Below are 24,599 nucleotides of genomic sequence, written 5' to 3'. Positions count from 1 at the left end.
GATTGCACTCCTAATAAATAGCAGCGATAACAATAGTGATGATAATAATAAAGCAAACTCTTATTGAGCATTTATTCTCTGCCATATATTTCTAAGCATGTGACACATATTAACTTTTTAAATCCTTACCTCGACCCTGCGTAAAGTAGGGACTATTAATACCCCCATTTTACAGAAGAAAATACTGAGGCGTGCTAAGCGACTTGCCGGAGGAAGTGGTGGGCCAGATTTCAAATCCAGACAAGCTGGCTCTAGAGCCCACACTCTTAAATACTTCAACAAATACTGCTTCTCAGGGCAGAGGAGCTGACCGGCTTGAAGGGGGTGGGTTTTCGCGGGCACATCCTCTCCTTGTCTGGCTCAGGAGCGCCATCTTCTGTGGAGCAAGTGGATCTACACTCACGTCAATGGAGTGAGAACCACACAGGGCCCTGCTGGGAGGAACCATAGGCCCGGTGCCCACGGCGGGCCTGGAGCCTCCATGGATCCTGAGGGATGCTGGGAGCTCCAGGTCCGCATCTGGCCTGGAGACAGGGCTGCACGAAGCACAGTCCTGGACTCAAGGAATTCAAAATGATGCAGCACAAAGCTGAGTGCGGTAGGAATAAAGTCTGCCAGAGAGCTCAGAGGCAAGAGCGATGGCGGGGCTGGAGCTTGCTGGGGATGTTTACGGAGAACCGGCCTTGAGCGGGAAGAGGTGGACGACGGGAGGGACGGCATGGCAGGAGTCAGGAGTTAGCGTGAAAAGCTGAAAAGCACGGGAGGATTTAGGTGGGGGAGGGGACCGTGCGCACTCACCTTGAGTCAGACCGCATTCTAGGTCCCTGCTTTAGGGGACCTCGGTCATGTCATAGCTCGTGGTGGTGAACAAGACCAACTTCCTGCCTTCACGGAGGTTGTGGGGGTGACCTGTAAGGTCTCTTTCAGTTTGGGTTCATTGTTGTTGATTCTAAGCCTGGAAAGCTGGTCTGAGGCCAGAACTGGAAGGTGTCTTCGATGCCTGGCTAAGGAGCTCAGAATTTTGCTCACTGACAACAGAAGCTCTTCCAGATCAGGAGACCATCTGAGAACAACTGTTTAGGAAGAGCGATCTGGATGAGATGCACAGAGCCGTGGCCCTTGAATGCAGCTGGCCGCTGACCCTGTGACAATGGACCTGCGCCCCTTCGCTGCATTTTCTTTGTAGTTACGTCTTTCTTTTACAGAGCAGCTTTAGAGCAAAATAAGTGGGAAGTACAATGTTCTTACACGCCCCCTCCCCCAACCCGCACCAGTGTGGTACGTTTGTGACAATGAACCAACGCTAAGACATCAATGCCAGCCTTTCGTAATGAGCTTTTCCATTCTTTCTCTCTCAGGAGACTTCTGGAAGCCTCCAGCTTCAGAGATGGTAGGATCCAAAATCACCTACTGTGCCGGTTTCCAGCCAGAGTGCACGTTTAGCGGCACCTTCGGCGTCTTTACAAAATCCAGACGCCCAGCCCTCACCAGGTCGGCTGAGTCAGAACTTCTGGGCACGCAGCTCAGTTTGTAAATGGTGATTCTGATTTACACGTTTGGTTGAGAACCTCCAATGTACGGCCTCGAAGATCAGGTAGTTTCCAAAACTGATGCGTCCTTTTCCAGACAAGCTACTGGGTGGTGCCAGCTTTTGATGCCACGTGGTCAAAGCATTGGCATCATTGCCCCCGAGGCTTCTTACAGGGCTTTTATTTGCCGAGGAGAAGGAATTTTGCTCCATGGAGAAGACACACGCTTGGTGGGAATGCATGACCGGACTGTCCCACTCCTGGGACTGAGCATTTCTCTCGACCTGATTTTCACCTGGAGAGATGTGTGCCATTACTAACAATATGGAATCAGCATTCAGCGTCAGGGGGGACCCCACAGAATATCTGCTCTACCTGCACATCCCACAGAGGGGGACGCTGTGGGGCAGACAGGTAGGGACTTGACCAAGAGTCCACCGTTTGCTATGGCCCAGGGAGAAATAGAAGCCTAGAATCCAGTCTTCTGCGAACCAAAAAGCATGTCATTGGTGGCATCACAACAGCCACTGGCAGCTCGGGAGCATGGAGAGTGAGGGCACAGTCCAAGGACCATGGATGGCGACACAGAAATGGGAGCCCGAGGCCAGGAACCACCTTTCTGACCCGTCTTAGAGTCAGCCTGCATTTTACATGCAATCTTCGGGGATGAAGAGTGGGGTTCACTCTCAGAAGCACGTCCTGTGTCCGTGCCTGGCCTATCTCTGGCTGTGTGTTCCCGTCCGTGTCTCCGTGGCACCTTTGGGACAGATTACATGACGGGAGCTCTGGCAGGTGCCCCAGGACACTGGGCATGATTAATACGGTCCTTTGACCTCTGGATGCTCAGATTGGCAGGGAAAAGACAGGCACACATCCCCTAACAGAAAATCCAGCTGCTCCCGGTCTCATGTCCAAGGAGTGCCAATGTGTCACCAACCCATGTTTGCAGGCCAGGGCTGAGCTTGAGCCAGAGAAAAGCCTCCTAGTTAGTCTGTCAAACGGGAAGAGTTTCGTGAGTGCAAGGGGTTCAAGCCAACGAGATACGATGTATGAAGAACACACTATGAGCTAAAGATTACTTGTCTTTGGATGCTCTCAGGCTTGGCCAGGGACCAGCCCCTCACAGCCCGACAGCAGAGGTCAGCATGGCAGGTGCTATCCCAGAGGAGTGTGGGTGCTGGGGAGCAGAGGGCAGGAGGTCAATAGGTGCCACCTGAGCTGAGCCCTGAAGGTTGAGGATAACTGCACTGGAGGGGGTAGAGGAGTAAAAGGAAGGGGTGAGGAAGCACAGCTTGTCTGGGGGACAGGCGCTGGTGACAGGGCAGAGACTGCACAGAAACCAGGTGGGTGAGGCCACCTGCGTCCTGAGTGCAGTGCCATCTGGAGGAACTGGGGACTCTGGGAAATGGGAATTTCTCAAGGATTTTGATGTGGTCAAAGGATATGGCTGTCTTTATTTCAGGAGAATCCGGGTGAAAGTGTAGAGGAGGGCCTGCCTAAAAGAAGACACCAGAAGCAGAGGTCAGGCCACTCTGTTTTGACAGCGACTTTGAGTGCTTACAATGTGTTAGGGCTCACGTGACCGTTTCATGGATTCTGGCAGAAGACACAAGAGTAGGTCAGAGACAAAGGGCTGTATTGCTCATGGCACAGCGGGCAGCGTGAGCATTGGCTTACAAGGCAGATCTCCTTGGGCCCAAGCCCCGTGGGGTGTGGGGAAAGGTGACGTGGGCCTGGATGGATGCTGCACACAGTAGGTCTGCGCTGCAGCCGAGGAATACTGAGGATCCACTTAGCAGGTAGTAAGCAAGCTTGTTCTTTGTCCCAACGGGATACATTACCTTATGCCTCAAGGTTACTTGCTGCAAATAACCCCAGAAGCAGCCTGGGGGAACAGCAGTCAGGACTTCACTGGTGGCACAGCCGGCAAGACGGGTAGGAGCCAGAAAGGACTGAGGGGGAGTGGCCCCCGCAAGCACTCGCCTTGGGGCTGCCTGGGAAAACTGGACCCACGTATGTGAAGGGCTCTCAACAGTGCTCCGGAAGGGTCCGCTGGAACCACTGGGGGCGGCAATATGGATGGGAGGGAGGCGGGGTAGGAGCTGTGTCTCACTTTGCGTAAAAAACGGATAAAAGTAATTCAGCAAAGATTTATTGAATGCTTCTATGTGCCAGGCATTGGAGATATAGCAGTGAACAGACGGAAGCTCCGAAGCCCCAGGTGCTCACATCCTACGACAGGGAGACAACAAATACACCAGCAGGGACCCTTACCTAGGGCCTTGCAGACGGGACAAAGGTTGGGAGCTGACCAGGGGCTGTTTTGTCCAGAAGCACATCATGACGCAATGTACGTGGCAACAGTGGCTGTTTAGACACCAGACACAGGCGATGGGTGCTGCTGGGCAAACAGTGGAAGCAGGGGGCCCAGCACCAGCTCAGGCGCCGTGGCCAGACAAGCTGGCTTGCACACTGGGTGGCAGTAGTGGAGGAACTCACTACCCTCGGCCTGTCACAGTCCGACACACGAGTGGAAGGGTCTTGAGACTACGTGGCAGTGCTGAATGCCAATGGTCAAGTGTACCCAGAAGTGTCCATTTGCTGTCATCACAAGGGGGCTGCTTCAGGGTCCTGGAGGGAGAAGCCAGATGGCAGCAGGGTGAAGAGCAAGTTAGTGGACTTAGCGGGAAGAAACTTATTCCAGAAGTTTGCAGTGAAGGAGAGGGCGTGGGATCTTGCAAAATTACTTCTTAATGTGTTCAAAGATCTAAGCATGCTCACCTGCCATAGGCACTGGTAGAAGGGAAAGGTTACCCACGCAGCAGGGGACAACAAAGCAAGGTCCCTGAGGAGGGAAAGGACGGGATGCAGAGCACAGGTGAGGGGGCAGCTCCTGAAACGAACGTCTCTTCCAGTAGAACAGGAAGGAGGAGAAAGAATGGGTGTGAACGCAAGTAGGTGTCGATAGTCGTTTTGGTAGCAAAAAATTCATTCAGGGAGACCCCGAGTGATGGCTTCCATCTTCTCCATGAAATAGGAAGTGTCATGCTGCTTAGAGTGAGGTTAAGGAGCTGGAGACTTACTGAGAAGCTCAGACATGTGGGAATGACTGGCAGGAGGGACAGCTGAGGAAGCACAGGTAAGAAAGAAAAGGGCCAGGTGGGACTCTTGGAGGAGCATTTCCTACACACAAGGAGGCGGCGGCCCAGAACCAGGGGAAAGCAGGGGCAGAGGCAGCAGGCAGGAGGTCAGGTGGGCCGACTGGGCCCCGGGGAGTGGACGGCAGTCTGCGGCGTGGTGAGGAGGGCAGCTAGGAGTCCGGGAGAGGATGAAAGGTGAAGTCGTGAACCTGAAAGGAGTTTTCAGAGGCGGAAGCATGAGAAACAGCTTCTGCAAAGACTAGAGCTCATGAGCTGGAGGAAGCCACAGAGAGAAGCTCCCCGAGCCGCGGCCGTTTGCCTCACTGACCTCCTGGCTTACCAGGAAGCACTGCTGGTTTGCCGCCGTCTTTTTTCCATCTTAAGAAGTCAAATCCAAGCTGTATCTTTAGGAGGAGGCAACAGGGATGGGCATCAATACACACAGGCCGAAGAATGGTGTTTCTCTCTTTTATTTAAAAACAGTGCTTCATTACCATTTGCAAAGGCAGAGGCAGCGCTCCTCCTTCGCTTAGAGTTTATAAAAGCCAGCAACATGATCAATAATTTATACACATGGATAGTAATACAAAAAAATAAGGAATAAAAGCTAAAGATCTAACTACTCCGACCTTCACAATTCCAGCTACTTGATAATAATAGGAGTAACCCAATGAATACTGTATGGTCTGAAAGCTACTATACAATATGATTCTTAACGAGAAGGGGAGGGAATCAGAGACTGTCACAAAGCCCTGGGGTGCTTCTCTGGAATTCGCAGGGAAACAGGACCCTGGGCAAGCAGCTCGGGTGTCCTAGGAAGTGATTCTGGGGAGGAGGGAGGGAGTGGGAGAGAAGGCAAGGTGGTCAATTATACAAGCATCCCATGTGATGCCCCCATGCCCCAAAGGTACCTGTTTCGCCATGGCAATGGGAGGGGGCTGGAGAAACTGCATGTTGCACGTAGGGATGGTTCAGTCCCTGCCATGGGGGTGGGGAATGGGGAGAGGAGAGGTTCTGTGGCGTTTTTAGCCTTGCAAAGATTTGGACTGAAGAGCTCAGAGACTCAGGGAGGCCAGCATGTCAGTGACAAGTGAACCCTCCTGCTCTCAGCACTCTGCAGCCCTAGCTTACGTGTGTCAGCCCCAGGTTGCTCCAGCTACTCACAAGCAGAATTATAACACAAGAGAAAACAATTCATATCCCTCAGGGAAAAAAGAGGATCAATTCATCACTCGATATATAATACAGCCAAAATGAGCTGCCAAAACAAGCACACACACACAAAAATACTGTGAACAGAAAAATACCAGAAAATGACTAAGCTGGGAGTCTCGATGGGGTATAGACATTGCTTAAAGCACTTATCAGTCCCCGGAAAAACCAAACCAAAAAACATTTTTTAAAAATTCAAAAACTCAGGGACCCCCTGGGACTCTGGAGTCGGTACAAGGGGCCGGGGTGGGGAGAGAAAAGAGAACCAACGTTCCCTTTCAGCTGGCCAGTGTGAGCCGAGCCCTCACAACGCCGGCATGGACGGGACCACCAGACGACAGGCCCGAGTTCCTCGCTGGCAGTCTTCCTTAAAGGCAAGGTCTGACTTTTGGCTGATGAGCAGTTCTCTGTTACCAATCCCTGCCAACCAGCACTACCATGGCTGAATTGATCTACCGGTTTCCTGAGTAAACTGTAACTGGCTACAGTGCCGGTAACGTGGTGAGAACTCAGCCACTACAGCCAACTACGTCTCGAGGTCTCCCTCCACCCCGCGGCCCGTCCTTCCGAGAGCACGTGACTGAGGAATTTGAGAACCTGCTGTAGTCTGGTCTGTCAGTCTTATTTTAAAGACAGGTGCCAGGGACTCCACTGCACTCCCTAAACCAGAGGGCACGCGCTGGCTTGGGGTCCCAGCCTACTTGGGAAGGGCCCCGCTTCGTGCTCTAGCTCTTGGATGGCTATTGCCTGGTTGATCAGTAAAGCAAGTATGAAGGAAGAACAGAGAAAAAGGGAAAGGGAGGAAGAGGCTTTTGACAGTAACAAAAAAAATAATAATAGTGTTTTATGCAACAGAGAATCAAGTTTCACTGGTGTACACTACAAATGGTCAAACATTTTCAAGAGCATGACAAAATAAAAACACAAATTTACGTTTGATGTTCACCTTGCCCACTATTCTTTTCCTATCTTAAAACAGTGCAAACAGGTAACTTATGCTTTTAAAACACCACTACCCCTTCCCCACCCCCCAAAGTCCCTTTCCTCCTATTATCTGGGGGAAAAACACTTGCAGTTCTGCAAATGTTACTGTGCTAGAAGGTGGCAAGCAGCAGAGAAGGGGCTGGACTTGGCCAAAGGGGAGGGTTCAAACAAGGCCCCCTTTGCCTCCGTGCACGTCTAGTGTCTTCCAGACTGTTCCTTGCCTGGCCTCGTTCTCCTGCGGGAGGGAAGGGGGTTTATCAAGCCCTCCTGGCTCATCCTTGGATTGCTTCCCCGCAAGTCCACACCTCCCTCCTACCTGGAGGCTCCGTGACTGGTTCTAGGGTGATGGGGAGTCCCGCCTTATCTGCTCCGTCTCTAGGACAGTATAACCGAAACAAGAGCAGCTCAGCCCAAGGGGTCCCTTTTGAGGAAAAGCTGCTATCGTTGATTTCTATGGTACTGATCTCCACTAGCTCCTTTTAAACTAAGAGTTGAGACTCAGACCCCCTTTTTTTTTTCCAAGGAAAAATGAGATCGGCTCAATTCTAACTGTGGCTGCTGGAGGATGATGATGAAAGTAGGTTTGTAAAACCTGAGAGCCTTGAAAATGACGACTCACAATGGCAGGCCAGGGTGAATGGGAGTTAGACTATGTAACACAAGGAATTCTGGAAAAGACCTCAGGACAGCTCTCTGGGCCGAAAGAGGACTACTCAGAGAAAGGTTTTCACTTGCAGTCTCCTTAAAGGAGCCCAGCTTCTGAGAGTGAGATGCTTAGTATGGAAAGTCCCCATCATGAGCTGCAGTAAAGCTGTTGACGTCATCCCCGCACTGTGATTCAGCATCAGCAAGTGTTCTGGAATTATCAGCCAGCATCCTCGAACGAACGCCCAAGATGCCAAACTCTCTTCTGACTGTTGCTTAGTCCAATGGGACCGAGTCGGGAATCTACAAGCAGCGCTGCTCGGAGGCACCTGCTCCTGACGAAGCTGACTGTATGGAGTCCAAGTTCAAAGGCAGGCAGGAAGGTCAATGCCGTCCCATCTAGGTGCTTACGAGGGCCCTAGGTCAGTGCTGACACCGGAGACCAAAGGCCCTTTCGGGAAGAGCAGAACTCTGTTTAGTCTTTCTCAGGAAAGGGAGCTGGAGGACGCAGTACCAGAACCAGCCACGGAAGAGCAGCGGAAAGCCGCCGGAAGACGCGGAGCTGGCCTTCCGGTCCTCAGTCAGAACCAGCTGAACTGAAATGCGCACAAGGTGCCTCCGGCTCAAGCTTCTGCCTGTTAAAAAGAGGCTGCCTTCTCTACCTTTCCCACCCTCCCTCTCTCTTTCTGGAAAAGAGAAGCACAGACTCTTACACTCATGGTCCTACTGTCCTCCCCTGTGCAGACACACACACCAGTTAGAACCTGGCCTTATCTCCACCGAGCAGCAGCTTGCCGTTTTGTGAGAATGGCCCCTATTGAACATGATACGAAATTTCTGTTTCTGTAGTCAGTAAAAGCTCTCCCTCAGAAGAAAAGCGAAAGAAAGAAAAAAATTCTCCCTGCCCCCATTCCCTAGAACTGTGAAAGCCCCACATCCCATCCCCCTCCTCTAACTAAAATATTTATATACATACAACAAAAATTGTCTTAACAGCAACAAACCAAACTTTGGCTTGGGGAGGGGAACCATTAAAAAGTGGCCAATGGACAGGGCAGTTTGGTGTCCTTTATTCTATGCATTCCTCCCTAGAATCAGTAAGAATTGCATCGAGGCCTCTAGCTTCCTTGATGTCTCCCCTAGTTTCAGGTGCAGCCTCTGTCCCCCTTACTAGGAGAGAGAGGATTCTGAAGGGAGGAGAGATGTAATAATGTACACGACAGGCCAGTCCTTCCCAGATATGTTACTCTGCTTACAAAGAATGCTTGATGCTGTCATATGTCAGTCATTTTAACTCAGTATCAGTTAAGAATGTGTGTGGAGGCAGGAGTGAAAAAAAAAAAACCAAAAACAAACCCCAAAACAAAGCCATAACAGACCAAAAGCTCCATGTCTCTGACTTACTCCCTTTAGCAGCTATCCCTTGGGTGCAAGGTCACCCTAGTACCATGTGAATAGACCAGGGAGCCAAACAGACCGCGCTTTTCTGTTTTCTAATACCTTCGTTTTGGAAATGCTGCAGGACCCTTGCCTGTATCACTAAGAGCTGATTGCTAGAAGAGAATCACTTTCTCCTCTCCCTTGATAATATATACATAAAATTGAAGCCAGGTGACTCATTGCCACGGCCACCACATGGCTTTCTGGCCATTTCAGACCCTCCTTCAGTCGGGAGGGGAGCAGCCCCAGGGGCTCCGCGTCTCATGCCCTGTAGTGTTCATGTGGACCACGCGGTCCAGGTGCTCAGCTGGGATGTCTTTGGAGGATAAAGAGAAAGTGGGGGGGGTGAGGGAAGGACCACGAGGGCTCAAGACTGTGGAAAGAGAAGTGACTCCTAAAGGCTCTGGAAGATGAGAATTCCTATGGCTTTGGAGCTAGTACAAAGTGCCTTGCCTGCCCTTACATTTCCTAGTCACCAAAACTGCCAGGGACAGCTGACCGAGGACTCGGTGCTTTACCTTCTGCCAAGAGCGTCTTTATTGTATGTTTTATACTTTGTACTGCCTTTCTGATGCGAGAAAAAGATCGGGACTATCAGCATGCCTTGCTAGACACTGCCTAATACGCCTTTCTCTTCCTCAGCCTCTTTACTGGCTTCTCGACAATTTGTACTTCTAACCCTCAAGCCGGGCCCAGATACCTGGAGGAAACCTGGCCACCGGCTATTTATTCTCCTGTCCCTGGGTTCTAAATTCCTGAATCTTGAGGACACGGGAGCAGGGTGTTAATAAAAGAATACTTGAGCTAAGCTGTGGTTCAATGAAAAGGGAAGAAGCCCGGCAGGAACGCTAGGATGACAGGAAAGAAAAGAAGAATCTTTTTCATACTCCAGAGTTCATTCTGAGATTGGTTTCCTAATGAGGTGTTTATTATCCACAGTCTGAGAGCATGTTTGGAAATATTAATACTATAATTCCAAAAACTATGCCAACTGTCTCAGGCTGTGCGTGTAAGATGATTGTAAAAAGAATGGAGAAGACAGGAGGGAAGAGGAGAGGAAAACGTCTTTTTAATTCTCCTGCTTTGCAAGCACAAATTGCTAGCATCTCTCAGCTTATGGGTTCCTGCCACAGCCCGTCAGAACTGCCTGCCAAAGACCAGAAACTCAGAAGACAAGAAGAATGTCCTGCAGTGGGAAGGTCTCTTCCACTTCTGTTTGTCCCCCAGCCATTCAGCACCAGATACACTTTGGTAATTCTGCCTGCTGATTTCTGATCACATATATTTATCGGCTCCTAATGTTTTTCCTTCCTCATTAACTGCCTCTTCCGTGATTGATAGAATAAGCTAAGCACGGACATACAGACATGGAAATGCATTAATTTTTTTTTTTTACCACAGTTAAAAAAAGAAAAAAAAAAGAAAAAAAAGAAAAAATGCACAATCTTTGGAACAAAAGAATTAAAGGCAGAAATTTAAAGGAAAAATACATATTCAAAGAACATAGTGAGGTATAAAAAAGTATTCTCTCTTTTTTTGTGTTTTTTTTTGTTTGTTTGTTTGTCTGTTTGTTTTTCCTCTTCATCTTGCTATAGAGTTCCTCTACTAGTAAATATTGCAATAGCCAGGCCTCATGAACTGGGGGGGCTGTCCCATTTGCAGGGGTCTCACGTCACTTCAGTAGGGGGCAAATCGGCTGTAGCCACCTCGGTATAAACTCGCCTGCAGTAATTAAAGACATAAAAATAATTAAAAGGTTGATGAGAGAAGCATTAAAAATGAAGAAAACTGCCCTAAGAAGGGATTTGGAAAAACAGCTTCCTTAGAAGCTTCAAAGCAGCTGATTATTCACTGCCTGGGGCAGTGAAGTTAGGAAACCAACTTCTGCCTGTAAGATGCTCAAACCAGAGCTGACCTGATATTCTCAAGGAGAGAGTATGGTAACAGTTCATTTCGTTATTTACGCAAATTAGCACAGAAGGGAAACTCAATGCAGTTCAAAACTAGATGTGTCATAGTTTGATTTTTAAAAGCACAGGTCTTTGTTTACCTTGATCACATCATTACAATCGTGACCTAAAGCTGACTGTCTTTACCTTCTTACGTGTTACCTGCCAGTGGAGCGCACGTTACTGCCGACCACTCTCTGTCATATCCCATGTTTGAGATGGCGCTGCATTTAAACCTGAGTCTATCTCTCAACTAATAAAGCCTATTTCCTCTATAATCTATAAAATAACACCGATAGGTTGTTTCTTGACATATCTGAATTTATACGTATTTATAACTGGGGTTTTAAACTGGGCTTTATTCCTTCATTTTATCTTTACCTAATGGCTGCTCTTTTTCAAATAAACGTTCCCTAGGAACACAGCTCTCCTTGGGTCAGTCTTTCAGTATAGGGCTTACGTGATGTTGGCAGTAAACAAAACCTCAGGAACTCCATCACTTTACATATATGTCTCTAGCTCAGTTCTAACATTACCCACCCTCCTTCTACCTCCTTGCCCCGGGACACTATTACTTCCTCCCACAAATCTTCATCAGTAGAAATTTAGTGTGAGACAATGACGGGCTTTCCCATATTCCTTTACGTCTTCAATGTGATATCATTCTGACCCCCTCTCGAACACCTGTCTCTGTTCTTAGGCAGGTGCGTTTCGGATTGCAGAGAATGTCTGGCAGTAAGAGGTGTCACTGCAGAAAGGCCTGTCTTTGCAGGAGCCCGTGAGTCCCAAAGACTGGACATGGAGGCATCCAGGTCAACACAAAACTACTGCAGTGAGGATTTGAGTTTGGTTAGGAGGGATTATTCTAGACAAGCTCTCTGGATTTTCTGTTTACTTCTATGAAAAGACCGTATTCTGCCACAGATGTTACTAATAAAATATCTTTGTAAGGCGTTCACTTGGTGACTTCTAGCACTGTCTTCCAGAAGGCTTAGGAAAAGCAAGGACATCTTTTGGCATCTGCGTTTGACACTTAAGACACATTCAGTTTTTTTGTAAAGCTTCCTGAGAAAATCGGAGAGTCTTATGCCTTGAAGTCTTTGCTGTCAATAAAACGATGCCACGGGTGTGCATCCAACATTGGAGCCTGTAGGAAACATCAACCTGTTCCCTTCTTTCTCTCCCGAACAGTGCTGCTACTCAGGGCAGACTCACTGTTCACGCGGTTCTGTCCTTAGCCAAGCCATGTGGCTTGTACTATAACACATGGGGAAAGAAGATGATGTGAAATCCAGACAGCCCTATGTGGTTTTAATACTTTGGTAACAGAAGAAGGGCTAAAGTTATTACCTCCTAGATCCTTTGTAGGCTGTTGGTAAAAGTTACAAGGAGTAACGTGTTTTTTAAAAAAATGATACGTATACTTACCACAGCGCCAACTCCATAGCTAGCGGCAGGGGCAAGGGCATGGTAGGGGTCAGCTGTGTACACCCTGCCATAACTGCAAAGAAGAAGTACAATCAGGGAGAGAAAGAAACGACAGTGATTAAAAAAAAAAAAATCAAGGGTTTACTGTGCTAATATTCTGAGTAACTTGGTCTTGGAATGTTATTAGGAAACTGGCAGAGTGGAAAAAAATCTTCCTATTTCTACTCCTAAATGCAGTACTCTGAAAAATTCTGAAGTACTTCTCTAAAATGGAAAAGAAGGGAGCTGGACACGACAAAGAGGGAGACTGGCATCAAAGCCAAACGAAGGAGAGACGGAGGTGGAAGGGTCAGTGCCACCTGCGTCGGGCATGACAGAGGCCCCTGGGAGAAGGCCTGCGGAAGACTAGGGTTTGCGGGCAGCCCCGTGCGAGGTGCCCTTTTGGAAGTGAAGGGAGGAGAGAGGGGAGACGCCTGGGGACGGTGCAGTGCTCACTCTGCCGTCTGTACCTACCCGTCACTGTATGCGGCGGCAGCGGCTGCAGCAGCCGTGGCTGCGGTCGCAGTTGCGGGCTGTGCATATCTGTAGGCTGCATATCCGCCCTACAGGAGAAAAGAGAACTGACTTTACAGATACCTCTCCCCATGGGAGGGCGGACGGACACACACCCACCCACACGCAGACCGACAGACACAGGGACAGACACAAACACAGACACACACATGGGAAGAGAATGTTTCAAACTGCATCAGTCTACATGTTATTTCTCCAGTACAAGAGTAAGCTCCACCCAACGCAGGGATTTGATAGCCAATTTGTGACGGTCACAAAAATAAACTATATTGGTGGTGGCTGTTCTCAAATTTGAGAAATGAAGAGTTTGGATCTGTCTTACTTCACAGTCTCTGTTGGAACTTTCAACAGGGAAAGTATTTAGAGGAAGCTGGGAGAACCAACCAAGTGTATGTTATAGAATGACAACATATTAAATTTATGTGTGTTAACTCCGGATTCCCTGATGCGTACTCTGATTTACTGCTGGGAGACTACAGTATGTAACAGAGAGCCCCCCGTATAGTGCTATGCTCCATCGACCTAGCACATTTGCCAAGAGGCTAAGACAGGCAATATTTAGAAGGAAAAACCAGGGTAAATCACAGGTTGGCAAACTTCAGTCTGGGAGCCAATGTAACTTGCCACCTGTTTCTGAAAGTAGTTACGACAGCGACCGCATGGCCTACAAAACCGAAAATATTTACCACTTGGCCCTTTACAGAAAAAGTTTGTCAGCTCCAATCTGTATTTCAGACTCAGGGAAATCAGATTACAAATCACTGAGACTCCTTTGGCTGTATTCAAATAGAGTAAGAAGCGCCCCAGCGCAAAGTGTTTTAACTGCATTTATTCTCCTTCCCTAACAGATTCTGACATTGTCACTTCCTGATTTCATAGCAAGCTCGGGAGCTTTTCTTTTAATGGTTCAAACATCCTCAGTCCTAAGGAGTTTCAAACGCTGAGTTCCTGCCGTTCCACCCTAGTTTCGATGAACCTAATACTCCAAAGGTTTTCCCTGTCAGGGGGAACCAACGCACTGCTTCATAAAGCAGTCCAAAGGCATCACAACAGCTGCCACACGAGGCAGGCTACTAGAAAGTGGCAAGCCCTAGCTTTTCTCTTTTCTTTATCCTTCTAGAATTCATCTATTTTATCTAAACCTAATTCAGGTATGAATTTTTAGTATTGCCTTTCCTTGTCAAATGTTATGTTTAACTGGTCCATTCTGACACCATTTCTTTCGTGAAACGACAGCACAGTTTTTCTGTAGGTTAGTGAGTGCATTTCTCATGGACATCTGAAGCCTTCTGCCCCGTGCTTTCTATTTTCTATTCCTTCAAATGTTCAATTGTGCTAAATCTACACAAGAAATTTCAAATTTACTTCTATATCATTTCTTAGGGTTGATAAGTATTTTCTAAGGGGACCCCTGCTCTTCTTAGCCATCTGATGTGGCAGCTTCTAGCTTGCTGCTTTTCTGTTCAGACCTTGCTCTAGAAATATCTGTAATTTCTTCAAGGCTTCTAAAGCTTTTTGCTTCTTTCTTATATAAATTGTTTTCTCTAACTGAAGAAACTACATTGAGGGGAAATTTACTCTTGCTCTTTAAATTTATCTGCCTGAAGTCATCAGAAGTAGCTCCAATGTACATTAAAGAAAAAAAATCCGTGATTGGCTTTCAGTGCGTATGTATTATTCCTTCTGTGTTCCTCAAGGGAATCACTTAGAAAAGACAACATGTCTTTCTCAACTATGAATTCTTCTACAGATATTCATATAGGTAAGAAAATTCTAATTAATGTTACCAAACCCTGGCAATGAAGTGGTAATGAACAGGGAGGGACCGGGCAGGACGCAACCTCAGGGCTGTTTGTGACCAGCACGTGGCCTGACTTCTAGCCAGGTGTGTGGGAATGCGCAGGCCAGACGGACGTGAGCACAGCCGACCATCCGGGCTACAACCTATACACATGTGTGCGTACATTATTTATAAACTCACTGAAGTGTCTCTCTATCTTAAAGAGGAAATGAAGCAGTAAAAGCATTTGCTAAGAAAACAAGCTAATCCCTATAGTTGAAAGTTTAAGCTTTCAATAGATCTGAAAGGCTCGTTTTTTCATTGTAACTAGAGATGGTTTTATTAGCTTAAATTAAAGTTTGCTACTGTGAAGTCTATAGTAATCTTTAGCAAAACTCCTTTCTTTGTAAATCAGGATACTGTGGTCAACAAACACGTGGCTGGTCTCTAGCATTCACTCAAACACCAAAACATCTTTAAAATTATAAACAGTCAAGATAATAAAAGCAGTTAAAGCCCAATTCATGTTTACTTGAGTAAAACATTTAAAAACTGAAGTTCTGTGCCAGAGGGCAGAAGTATATATTCTCATTAAGGGATTCTGAGGCTCAAAAGTACTGACCAGACTCAGTAACTCAGTTACTGGGGAGTGTATCAAATCAATACAGCTTGGAGCTGTATTGCTACTTCTGGGGGAAAAAAGAAGTTCTGAATGAGGTTCCTGATGGAACCACTTGCCCTCACTTTCCTGCAAGAAGCCACGAGAACCTCAGTGCTTTGGGGGTGATGTCATTGTTAATGAAAACCATTCAAAATGGGTCACTGTGCGAAAGAAGCTTCCTTCCAAGCCAGAAGGGTGCAGAGAGACTCCCTCTGTAGTAGTTTCCTGCTACCACTACAAGTGAACTCTGTCTCTGGAGTTTGAGTTGGATGGGGATGGGTTCTCTGCTATTCAATTTCAGGAAAACTGGACAGGGGTACAAACCTTTTATTGACAATAAAAGGCTCAAGAAGAAAAACTGCATTAATTTTTTTTGAAGCAGATATTCCAACATGACTACTCTCCTGATTACTCTATGATAATGGAGTTACAAAGAGGCCCTTTACAGGACGTGCACGTTTAGGACGGGCAGGTACCATTCTAATAAACTAATCTGGTAATTCATCGATGGCGACCCCCAAATTAGAAAAATTAAATTGTGCATCATGGATTTACTCCTCTTTGAGGTTTTCTTACTCCAAAGTATTTCTGTTATTCAACAGAATACACCATATAATATAAAATATAAGACCAAGAAAATTCGGATCCATTTATCTGTTTTCTGGATTTTGGAGTGCATAAAGATTCCTGGCTGAGAACCTTTCCTCAATTTCACGTCTATGAGCAAATCTGAAGTCTTTTAGAGAACATGAGAACACAGTGCAGTTTGAAACACCAAGGTGTTCATTACTGTTTCTTAAGGTTTTCAAAAGGAACAAAGGTGGGGGCGGGGGAGGGGAGACAGAGTTCAGGCGTGGGAGGCGAGATGGCGCCACATTTATTAATCACATTGAAAACTCAGCATGCCGACATCTGGAGCTAAAACACCAGCAAAACCACCACGTTCAGACTCGTACTGGCTAACTCTATCTATCCCAGCATTCTCTTGGGACAGCGGTTTGCCCTAGGCTCTACCACAAGCTCGGTGAAGTACACAGCCTCAATAACTAGAGCGTGCAGCCACAACGACCTGGTATTACGGAAACAGTCAGTCACCACTTGAGTTAACATTCCATAGCCTACCGACTGGCCCCTCCCCGGCCCAAAGAGATGCTAAACCTCGCCCACCCTCGCCCGGGCCCGCACCACAATGTTAATAATTATAACAAGCAGTAACCCATCTGTTATATCAGAGAAGGGAACAGAGACTCCACTGAGAGATTTAGAGTGAGATGTTAACATTTCTTCAGCTGACTGCACAAACAAACAAACAAAAAAAAAAAAGAGGAGAAATAATTCATTTGGAGATATGAAGTCATGAAATAGCTGATGTGTATTGCTTTTAACCATGCACTGATGCAAAACTGAAGCAACCATTAATAAAAATTAAAAAGGACATATGTATTTACACACAATCAGACCTGTTTGATCTGAAGCAGTTTGCAGATTCTATCTGTGTGTGATTTGAAATAAAACAAAAAATGGGGATTAGCATGGCCACAGCACACCCTAATGTAGGAGGGCACACACGGACAGCTTTTTGGAACCCTGATAGCTGGATAAATTTGGCATGGCTAAGCCTGACCCAAATATACACATGCCCCTTTAAAAACACTGACTTTCTTATCCCTTTGTAATTCATTCTGAAGGACTCCTAGTGTCCCCGTCAAGGCTAACCACTCCCTCTTCACCCTTCCTGACCCTGACAGCAGGCCTTTGTCCTGACACGCAGTCCTCACTTGTAAGCTTGCCCTCTCAGCACCCACACCTTCCGACGCCAGTGTTCTTCCATGGTGTTTCCTGTTTGGGCACTGTGTCTGTCCACACAGCCATAACACATCCCTGCCTTCCACTTCCAGCTTTCTCAAAGGGAATGCTGTTACCTTTAAGAGCCTTTTGTTGTTCAAGTCTCGGGATTCCACGACTCAATGTCACCTCCTAGGGATTCCCTACTGCACTCTGACCCTACGTCATCGTCTAATTAAATTTGTCACATTACCACACTGACCACAGATTTTTTCTGCCCAGCTCTGCAGCTGTGTTCTAACCTGGAACAACATGGAAGGGTTCTCCATATTGTCCTTCTTGTGTCTGATCTTTACCTGCATATCTATTAGCTTCACCTCACGCTGCCACACTCTCCCCTCGTCTTGGTTTTAACCTAGCCTTTAATTTTATTATATTTTTGTTTTAGGTTTACATTAAAACAGGACTTTGGTGAGCATGTGATGTCAAGACACCTTCGTTCTACCTGGAAGACAATGACATTATGTGACACTGAGGAGAAGTGTGTATTTCAAGACCAGCAGACAAAATGCGAAAGCTTGTTCCTGTACGTGGTGTGTAGATTTCCAGAGCAAGAGGAGTGGGGGGCAGGTGTGCAGGGAGAATGGCAGGTGTGATGCCACAGTCACTGCAGCACAGAGGGCAGAAATCTTGCCCACCCGGTTTGGGCTGACTGCTGCACCTCTGCAGACTGTGTCACTTGTCCCAACAGGATCCTAATTCCTTCCTGTCCCTCACCTCCTCCCCACTCCAGCTGGGAGCCACTGCTCTGGACTGCTCTCGAGGCGGGGCAACGTGGCACCTTTGATTGTGAATAACACAGACGTGAATACAAGAACTTAATGAAATACTGCTATGCTTTTGACTGCGAGACCTATCTACTTTGAAAAGTAGTTATGAAAAGAATTTGAGGTATTTAGGTTTTATCATATTATTATTTAAAATTGGGGTTAAGAGAAGAAATTGCTAAGATGAACTTAATACCTCTCACTTGCTACTTCTACGATAGATGAGAGATCATTTGTCATGAATTAAATCTTTTGAACACTCTACTAGTCCACATCTCCCCATAGTGCATTTCTAAAATCTTGCTGGGTACCTACATAAATAAACTAACTCAACTGTGAAAAGCTATCTACTGCTTTCTTTTTCCTAGCATCCAGCTATCAGCAAACCTTCTAACAGTGTGTTATTATCCAAACGGGCTCATTGATCTTGTTTTAAGATGAAAGGAAAAGAGGAAGGGAAATAGGTGTTTCCATTTTACAGTCCCAATATGTGTAGATTTTTAAGGCAACTTCAATTTTATACAGGAGCACAGTCCAATTACTACCATGATTTCACTATAGGGCCCAATTTGGGATTCATGAGTCCTGTCTGGAAAGATCCTACTTCCTCTCCCCTTTCTCATTTCTTTCACAGTAGTAAGAAAATGTCCCCAACTGCTAAGATCTCCAAATATAAAAGACCAGTTTAAACACCACTGTTCAACGGAACTGACAAACTAAAAGAGGTGGCAGTGATGGGACAGTGCATAGAACACGCCCGGTGTGGATATGTGACAATGGGAAAGGAACATTTAATTTCGGAGGAAGTGCCATCATGTATGGAACTTGACTGTGTGCACTGCTGAGGTAGCAGGGCTTAGATCACACGCTCACAAGTCTTGATTGTCCAAAAAAGCCTCTGTTCCCATCTCTAACGTGGAGCTGGAATGGTTAGTATAATTCAATTTTTTTTCACTGCAATCCACAATCTGATTGATTGGCAGGTCACACTGGCACTCCTACCTGAGGTATTTTAGCGCTAATGATTGGTTCCTGTAAGACTATTCTATAACAGAACACAGGAAGAGCAGTTCAAAAAACACAGCTGTGGAAGGAAAACAATCATACAAAAAGCCCGCTTAGGGGCCCACCAGCCTTTTCTTTCCTTTCGATGCAAGCATGCTTTTCACAGGAGGAGAATTAGGAGCAGTTTGTGATCCCATTTAGAGAGTGAATCAGGGAGAACCATGGGTAATTCTATCGATCACAAGAAAAGAGGAGGTGGGTGGATACAATCTATCTGCTGCTCTCTCAAGTCTTACCCAGGGGGTCACTTTACCAATTATGGGCACAATTGCTAGATCAGTTCTCCAGGGAGGAACGTGCCATAAAAGCAACAGAAAGGAAGGCAATGGCTAGTAGGGATTATGGCCTAAGAATAGAGCAGGCAAAGAGATTTTCAAAACTTCCACAACTAATAACCTAAATTAATGTAACTGAAAACAAAATCAGCAACTCTTTCCCCTCATTTCATCTCTTCAAGCTATGGTTCAGCATTCTTTGTATACTAGATAAACCCTCCCTCCGCTCTTTGTATTTCAAATCTGCCCTTCTGAGGGAACAGGAGCTAAACATACCTGGACAGATTTCCACAGATGGAAAAATGTACAGAGAGAAGCAGAACAAACTCAAGGTAAAACAACAGGGTTTTTTACTTGTTTGTGTGTTTTTAAAGGAGCATCCTTAGCTCCCCCACATATGGAACAGGGCATATAAAGTTGTTTTTCTCCGGGGGTAATATTTCATGAAATCTTTAATGAAACGGGGGGAGGGGACATAAAGTTTGAAAAGCTATAGTTATTTTAGGCCTCACTCAACAGTTACCTCATAATGTGTTCTTATTTCTCATTAGTGATTTTGGATATCATTTCAGCACTAGTGACCACTTTTTTCTTCCTAGTAACTGCTTTAAGATAGGAACTAGGGCTTGCCCAGTGGGTCAGGTGGTTGGAGCACCGAGCTCCTAACACCAAGGTCACCGGTTCGATTCCCACATGGGCCAGTGAGCTGCGCCCTCTACAGCTAAGATTGTGAACAATGGCTCTCCCTGGAGCTGGGCTGCCGTGAGCAGCCAGGAGCAGCCGGTGGCTAGCGTTGAGTGGCTGAGTGGCCGGCAGCCCGGCGAGAGCTGCCGTGAGCTGCTGTGAGCGGCTGACCAATGACCGGAGACCAACTGCCTCAGCCAGGAGGAGCGCAAGGCTCCTAACACCAGCATGGGCCAGGGAGCTGTGTCCTGCACAACTAGACTGAGAAACATTGGCTTGAACAAGAGTGGGGAGTGGAGAGGCGGAAGAAGGGGGAAAAAAAGACAGGAACTAAAAATGATAATAACATTACTATTAATTCTTTTCATCAACAAGGGGTTGCAGGTCAAAAAGAATTTTGGATTACTGAATTATTTCTGTTTAGCTCGATAAGGTAATCCAGTAAGTAGATAAAATTATTCAAGAGTATTTTCTTAACAAGTACAGAAAAATCCTTCCTCTTAATGAAATCATATATTATGAATGAAGGAAATGAGAGAACTGTCAACAAATACATGGTTGGCTGACTTAACAAGGTGGAAGTAGGCAACTCTTATCTTAATAAGGTAGAAGTAGGCCATACTTAAAAATCACCAAACATGGAAGATATTAAAGAGGAAAAATACTTGACAAGAAATAATTCATATGGAAAGCTGGTCTAATAGACCAGCTTTCGAGAAAACCTCGTAACATAAAGATGAGATTCATGAGCATATGAACACTAATGTATATGGGAGAATGTACATGGGAAGATCATATGTAAATATGTATATTTAGAAAAGGGTAATTTGGTGTAAAACTAGGGTTTTTTATCCCTAACCCTCAAGTTTCACTGTGAGCATAGGACAAAAAATACCTTACATTACCTCTTGAAAAATCATCTGAGGAAAGATGTGAATTTTAATTAAATACTAAGAGAGGTAATGAAATAAGGATTAGTTAGTTGGCTTTTATGCTTAACTATATAAATCACTTATGTAATCCAGGGTAAGTAACAATTTCTCTAAGAAACTAACTATGAAGCGAGAGGGCTAGGACCAAATTATGGCTAAGTTTCCTTGAAGCATCTGTCAAATTAGAGCATACTTGGAAGGTCTTCTCTACACAGGAGAGGTGTGTATAGTCACCTACAGTACCCTGGAGGATCATTTTATCCTATCTCTACTTTCTGCAATACAGAGTGTATTCTGAAAATGCATTAACATTTTTAGATTGCCAGAGAATCTCTGACAGACTGTGAAAATAGTTTACTAAAATGGTACCCTTATTGATTTGGGGAGGTAAGGATGGAGAAAGCATTTCCGGACAATTGTAACCTAGGCCCAAGGGATAATTTCAAGCCGACAAGCTTTTCTTACAGAATCGTTTCTTAGTGATTTGGTGGTTAGACCAAGCCTGCATTCAGAAAAGATCATTTGGAGAGGTCCCAATAAAAGACTTCAAAACTCAAAAATTGTGACTCTGTGAGTTAGATCACTTTGTCCATATTTTAAATAGCACGTGACAAACCAATCACATGACTTGAGCTACAGCGAGACAGTTTTGGTAATAGATTACGTGTTAACATGTCTGGTAGAAATCAACAAATCTTGTATGCCAGGCCAGTGTCCATAAGAAGAGTCTAGGTTGCTACTTCTGCCACTCATTTCTCTCTAGATGTCTCTTTAAGAAAAGAGACCCACCGGTTGTGGACCTTTTGATAAAGAAAGGCCTTAAGCAACTGGATATTTGATTTCCTCTCATTACGACCCACTCTTCACTGGCATCAGTTCCTTATCTCACTTTCACAAGATGGTACTCTCTCCAGGAATGTCAAACAGGAAAACACACAATTCCGAAAGCACACTACCATCTATATAAATTGAGGCTCTAATGATCTAAAGAGGGATGTGAAATGAAAAGAAAAGCAGGAAAGGGAAAGAGTTGGCTTAGGGCTCAGCTAGCCTGCCATTTATGTGTGCACATGATACGACAGTAATAAAAGACTTGAAACCTGCTGATCATCTTGCAGATATCGTAGTGATCCATAGAACATCTGTAGGTATAGGGAAGGGAAAAGAATATGTCCAGTAGACTGACTCTAGCAACGACCCGGAAACCCAAAGGCTTAGTTTTTGCACCCAGGGGTAAGCGCAGTGGCAGAGAAGCATGCTTGCATTCTTAAATATATAAATATATATATCCACATGGAAAAAGAAAACAAAAATTAAATAAATTATATTTAAAAAAAACCAAACCAAACCAAAGAAACAGAAAAAAAAAGGCTGGCTTGTCAGGGGATGGGGTCGAGAAGGCCCCAGTGTGTGTACTTACATAGAGGTCAGCACCGTAAAATCCGTCCTGGTAAACCACACTGCAGAAAATCCACACAAAAACAAAAACAAAAAAACAAAAGAACAGAAACACATTCCGGTTATTGAGGACGGCAGCATGCACATGCGTTCTACACAGGCAGGTGATGTATGAATACATAACCTGGGCTTGGGGCCACAGCAAGTCAGCAAGGAAAATGTGAAGGTGCACACGCACGTTACACAGCTCCAGGACATGCGCAGAGGGGAAGGCGTGCAGACCTGGAATGAACCACCTGGATGGCTGGCAATCAAGTAAGATGAAAACAATAAAGAGCACCCCCAGAGGGCCTACTGTAGCTATCGAAAATCTGCTGGGTTGGATACATCACCTTTTCATATCTGGAGTATTTTTAAAAAGAAGCTTGACCTATGAGGAAGGTTTTCTTTAAAGAGCTTCAAAATGTATGTGTATCTGTGTGTGTGTGCGTCTGGGGGGAGGAGTGGCAGAAAGGGCTGGCATGTAGAGAGGGGTTTAACATGAAAAAAACAAAGCCAAAGAATTCCATTAGGGTGGGACCGATGCAAAACTATGTTTCAAAATGATGTTCACTATGTTCTGTTAGTTTCATAGTAAAGTGTAAATTTTCCCCAATATCCATACATCACCTGCTTTTTACCCTGCACATTAGACATGCGATAAGATTTGGCTGATCACACAAGCATGCAAAGTATTATTATTCAGCATTTTAAGAACCAATGCAACACCTTAGAAAACAAGTCAATCAATTCTGACCAAAGTAAACACAGAATGTAATTAAAAAAAAAACACAACCAAAAATACCCACAATGCATTGCTTTCACAAGCAGAGATAATGAGCTAAAGGTTAAGGTGATTGGTCCAAGGTTCAAGAATTGAAAGGTGCAGTGGGGATCCCAGATAGTAACAATATAATCCAGAGTGGGAGGAGTAACTGGAAGATTTTAAGGGTTCTCTTTTGACTATAAGAATATTCATGGAATTCTGAAAAATACTATTGTTAACTGAAGTGCTAGGCATGACGTGTTTTATTTAAAAGAATAAAACTGAGAAGGTAGCTGATTAGGAACAGAAGGGTTTATTTTCCTGTTTAGAAAATTAATTTGTATCCAACAAATAAAATGCATGACTTTTTGTTTTAATCCTGAGCAACACTAAACTTTTATAACTGAAATACAGATTTCAAAACTTTTGAGGTATTTTGTGCATATAATTTCCCCAAAATATTACTGTGGGACCAACAGACAGAATAGGGATAGGGATAAAAGATAAGATTTTCTTCTGCATATTTGTTAAATCAAGATTTGGCTGTTTTAAATGAGAAGATCCGCTTATTGTTTATTCAACTAAACAAGCTGGACATTTTCACCACTACCTTCTCTGTTACAATAAACAATTAGCTAGCAAGTGAGGTGATCAATTCATATTTTTAACTTGAATATGCAATCATTTATTTCCTATAGGTAGTGGGAAAGTTTCTGAGTTCTACTCCCAGTGACATTTTGTGGTGTTTACAGGGCAGTATGGTCACACTTTGCAATGCCCCAAACATGCTGTGCCTTTGGATTACAGAACAGGCAAATTACACCCATCTGTGATGTCTACTTAGCTAAGTTCTATCCATTCTCATAGTCTCCAATTGCAGTTAAAGAATGATATTGGAGAGTAATCTGCCTCTCAACTGCGTTTTTGTAAAAAAGAGACTTGTTCGTAATGAGAAGGCTAATCAAATGCAAAGCACTGATGCCAAGTGGTGATTAGTTAACCTTCAACAATTTCAGAGAGGGGATACAGCGACTGTTAAAAACCATTTCTCCCACAGAGAAGAGTGGTGGCATTAAAAACATGAATACATTTTACACTAAGCTGCATCACTCACTGGGAATATTCAGCTAAATTCTAGCAGAATTCCACTATCCCCTGCATCAAATGCCACAAGGAGGCTAGAACACAACGATTAATGATGAAATTAGTTTACTAAGCTGAGAAGCAATTTTAGGCCATTCCCCATAAAATACTGGACTTATTCCTTGCCATCTTCCATGTAAACAGGTGGTTTAGTTAATAAAGAAAACATGGGAAATTAGTGTTCGATGTGATGCACGGTAATTGATGTGATCAGACAGAAAGATAAAATATCTTTGAGCAAATATATACCTGACTCAAGTGTGGCCAAAATACTCAAGTGACCTACATTGAATAGGAACAAACTCGACCACTTTATAAAGTAACTCAGGAATATTACAAAATAA

The 24,599-nt window shown here is 45.2% G+C and overlaps 1 protein-coding gene across 20 annotated transcripts in view; it reads right to left on the bottom strand.

Moving 5' to 3' along the window:
* Nucleotides 1-3,691: 3,691 nt before the first annotated feature.
* RBFOX2 (RNA binding fox-1 homolog 2) overlaps nucleotides 3,692-24,599 on the bottom strand; it is a 256,959-nt gene continuing 236,051 nt past the window's right edge. For 4 of the 20 annotated variants that reach the window (XM_033117858.1, XM_033117860.1, XM_033117862.1 and 1 more), the window contains 4 exons: nucleotides 22,330-22,369; nucleotides 12,841-12,929; nucleotides 12,328-12,400; nucleotides 5,124-10,672 (listed from right to left, as the gene is read on the bottom strand). In XM_033117858.1, coding sequence (XP_032973749.1) covers nucleotides 10,628-10,672; nucleotides 12,328-12,400; nucleotides 12,841-12,929; nucleotides 22,330-22,369 — 247 coding nt within the window. In that variant the 3' untranslated portion in view covers nucleotides 5,124-10,627. Of the gene's footprint in view, nucleotides 4,161-4,997; nucleotides 5,074-5,123; nucleotides 10,673-12,327; nucleotides 12,401-12,840; nucleotides 12,930-16,557; nucleotides 16,635-16,801; nucleotides 16,834-18,955; nucleotides 18,999-22,329; nucleotides 22,370-24,599 lie in introns of those variants that run through there. The other 16 variants (XM_033117863.1, XM_033117864.1, XM_033117867.1 and 13 more) reach the window with 11 other exon arrangements.

Source organism: Rhinolophus ferrumequinum, chromosome 10, assembly GCF_004115265.2.
Source record: "Rhinolophus ferrumequinum isolate MPI-CBG mRhiFer1 chromosome 10, mRhiFer1_v1.p, whole genome shotgun sequence".
NCBI classification, from domain to species: Eukaryota; Metazoa; Chordata; class Mammalia; order Chiroptera; family Rhinolophidae; genus Rhinolophus; species Rhinolophus ferrumequinum.
This window is presented reverse-complemented; position numbering and strand designations above follow the sequence as displayed.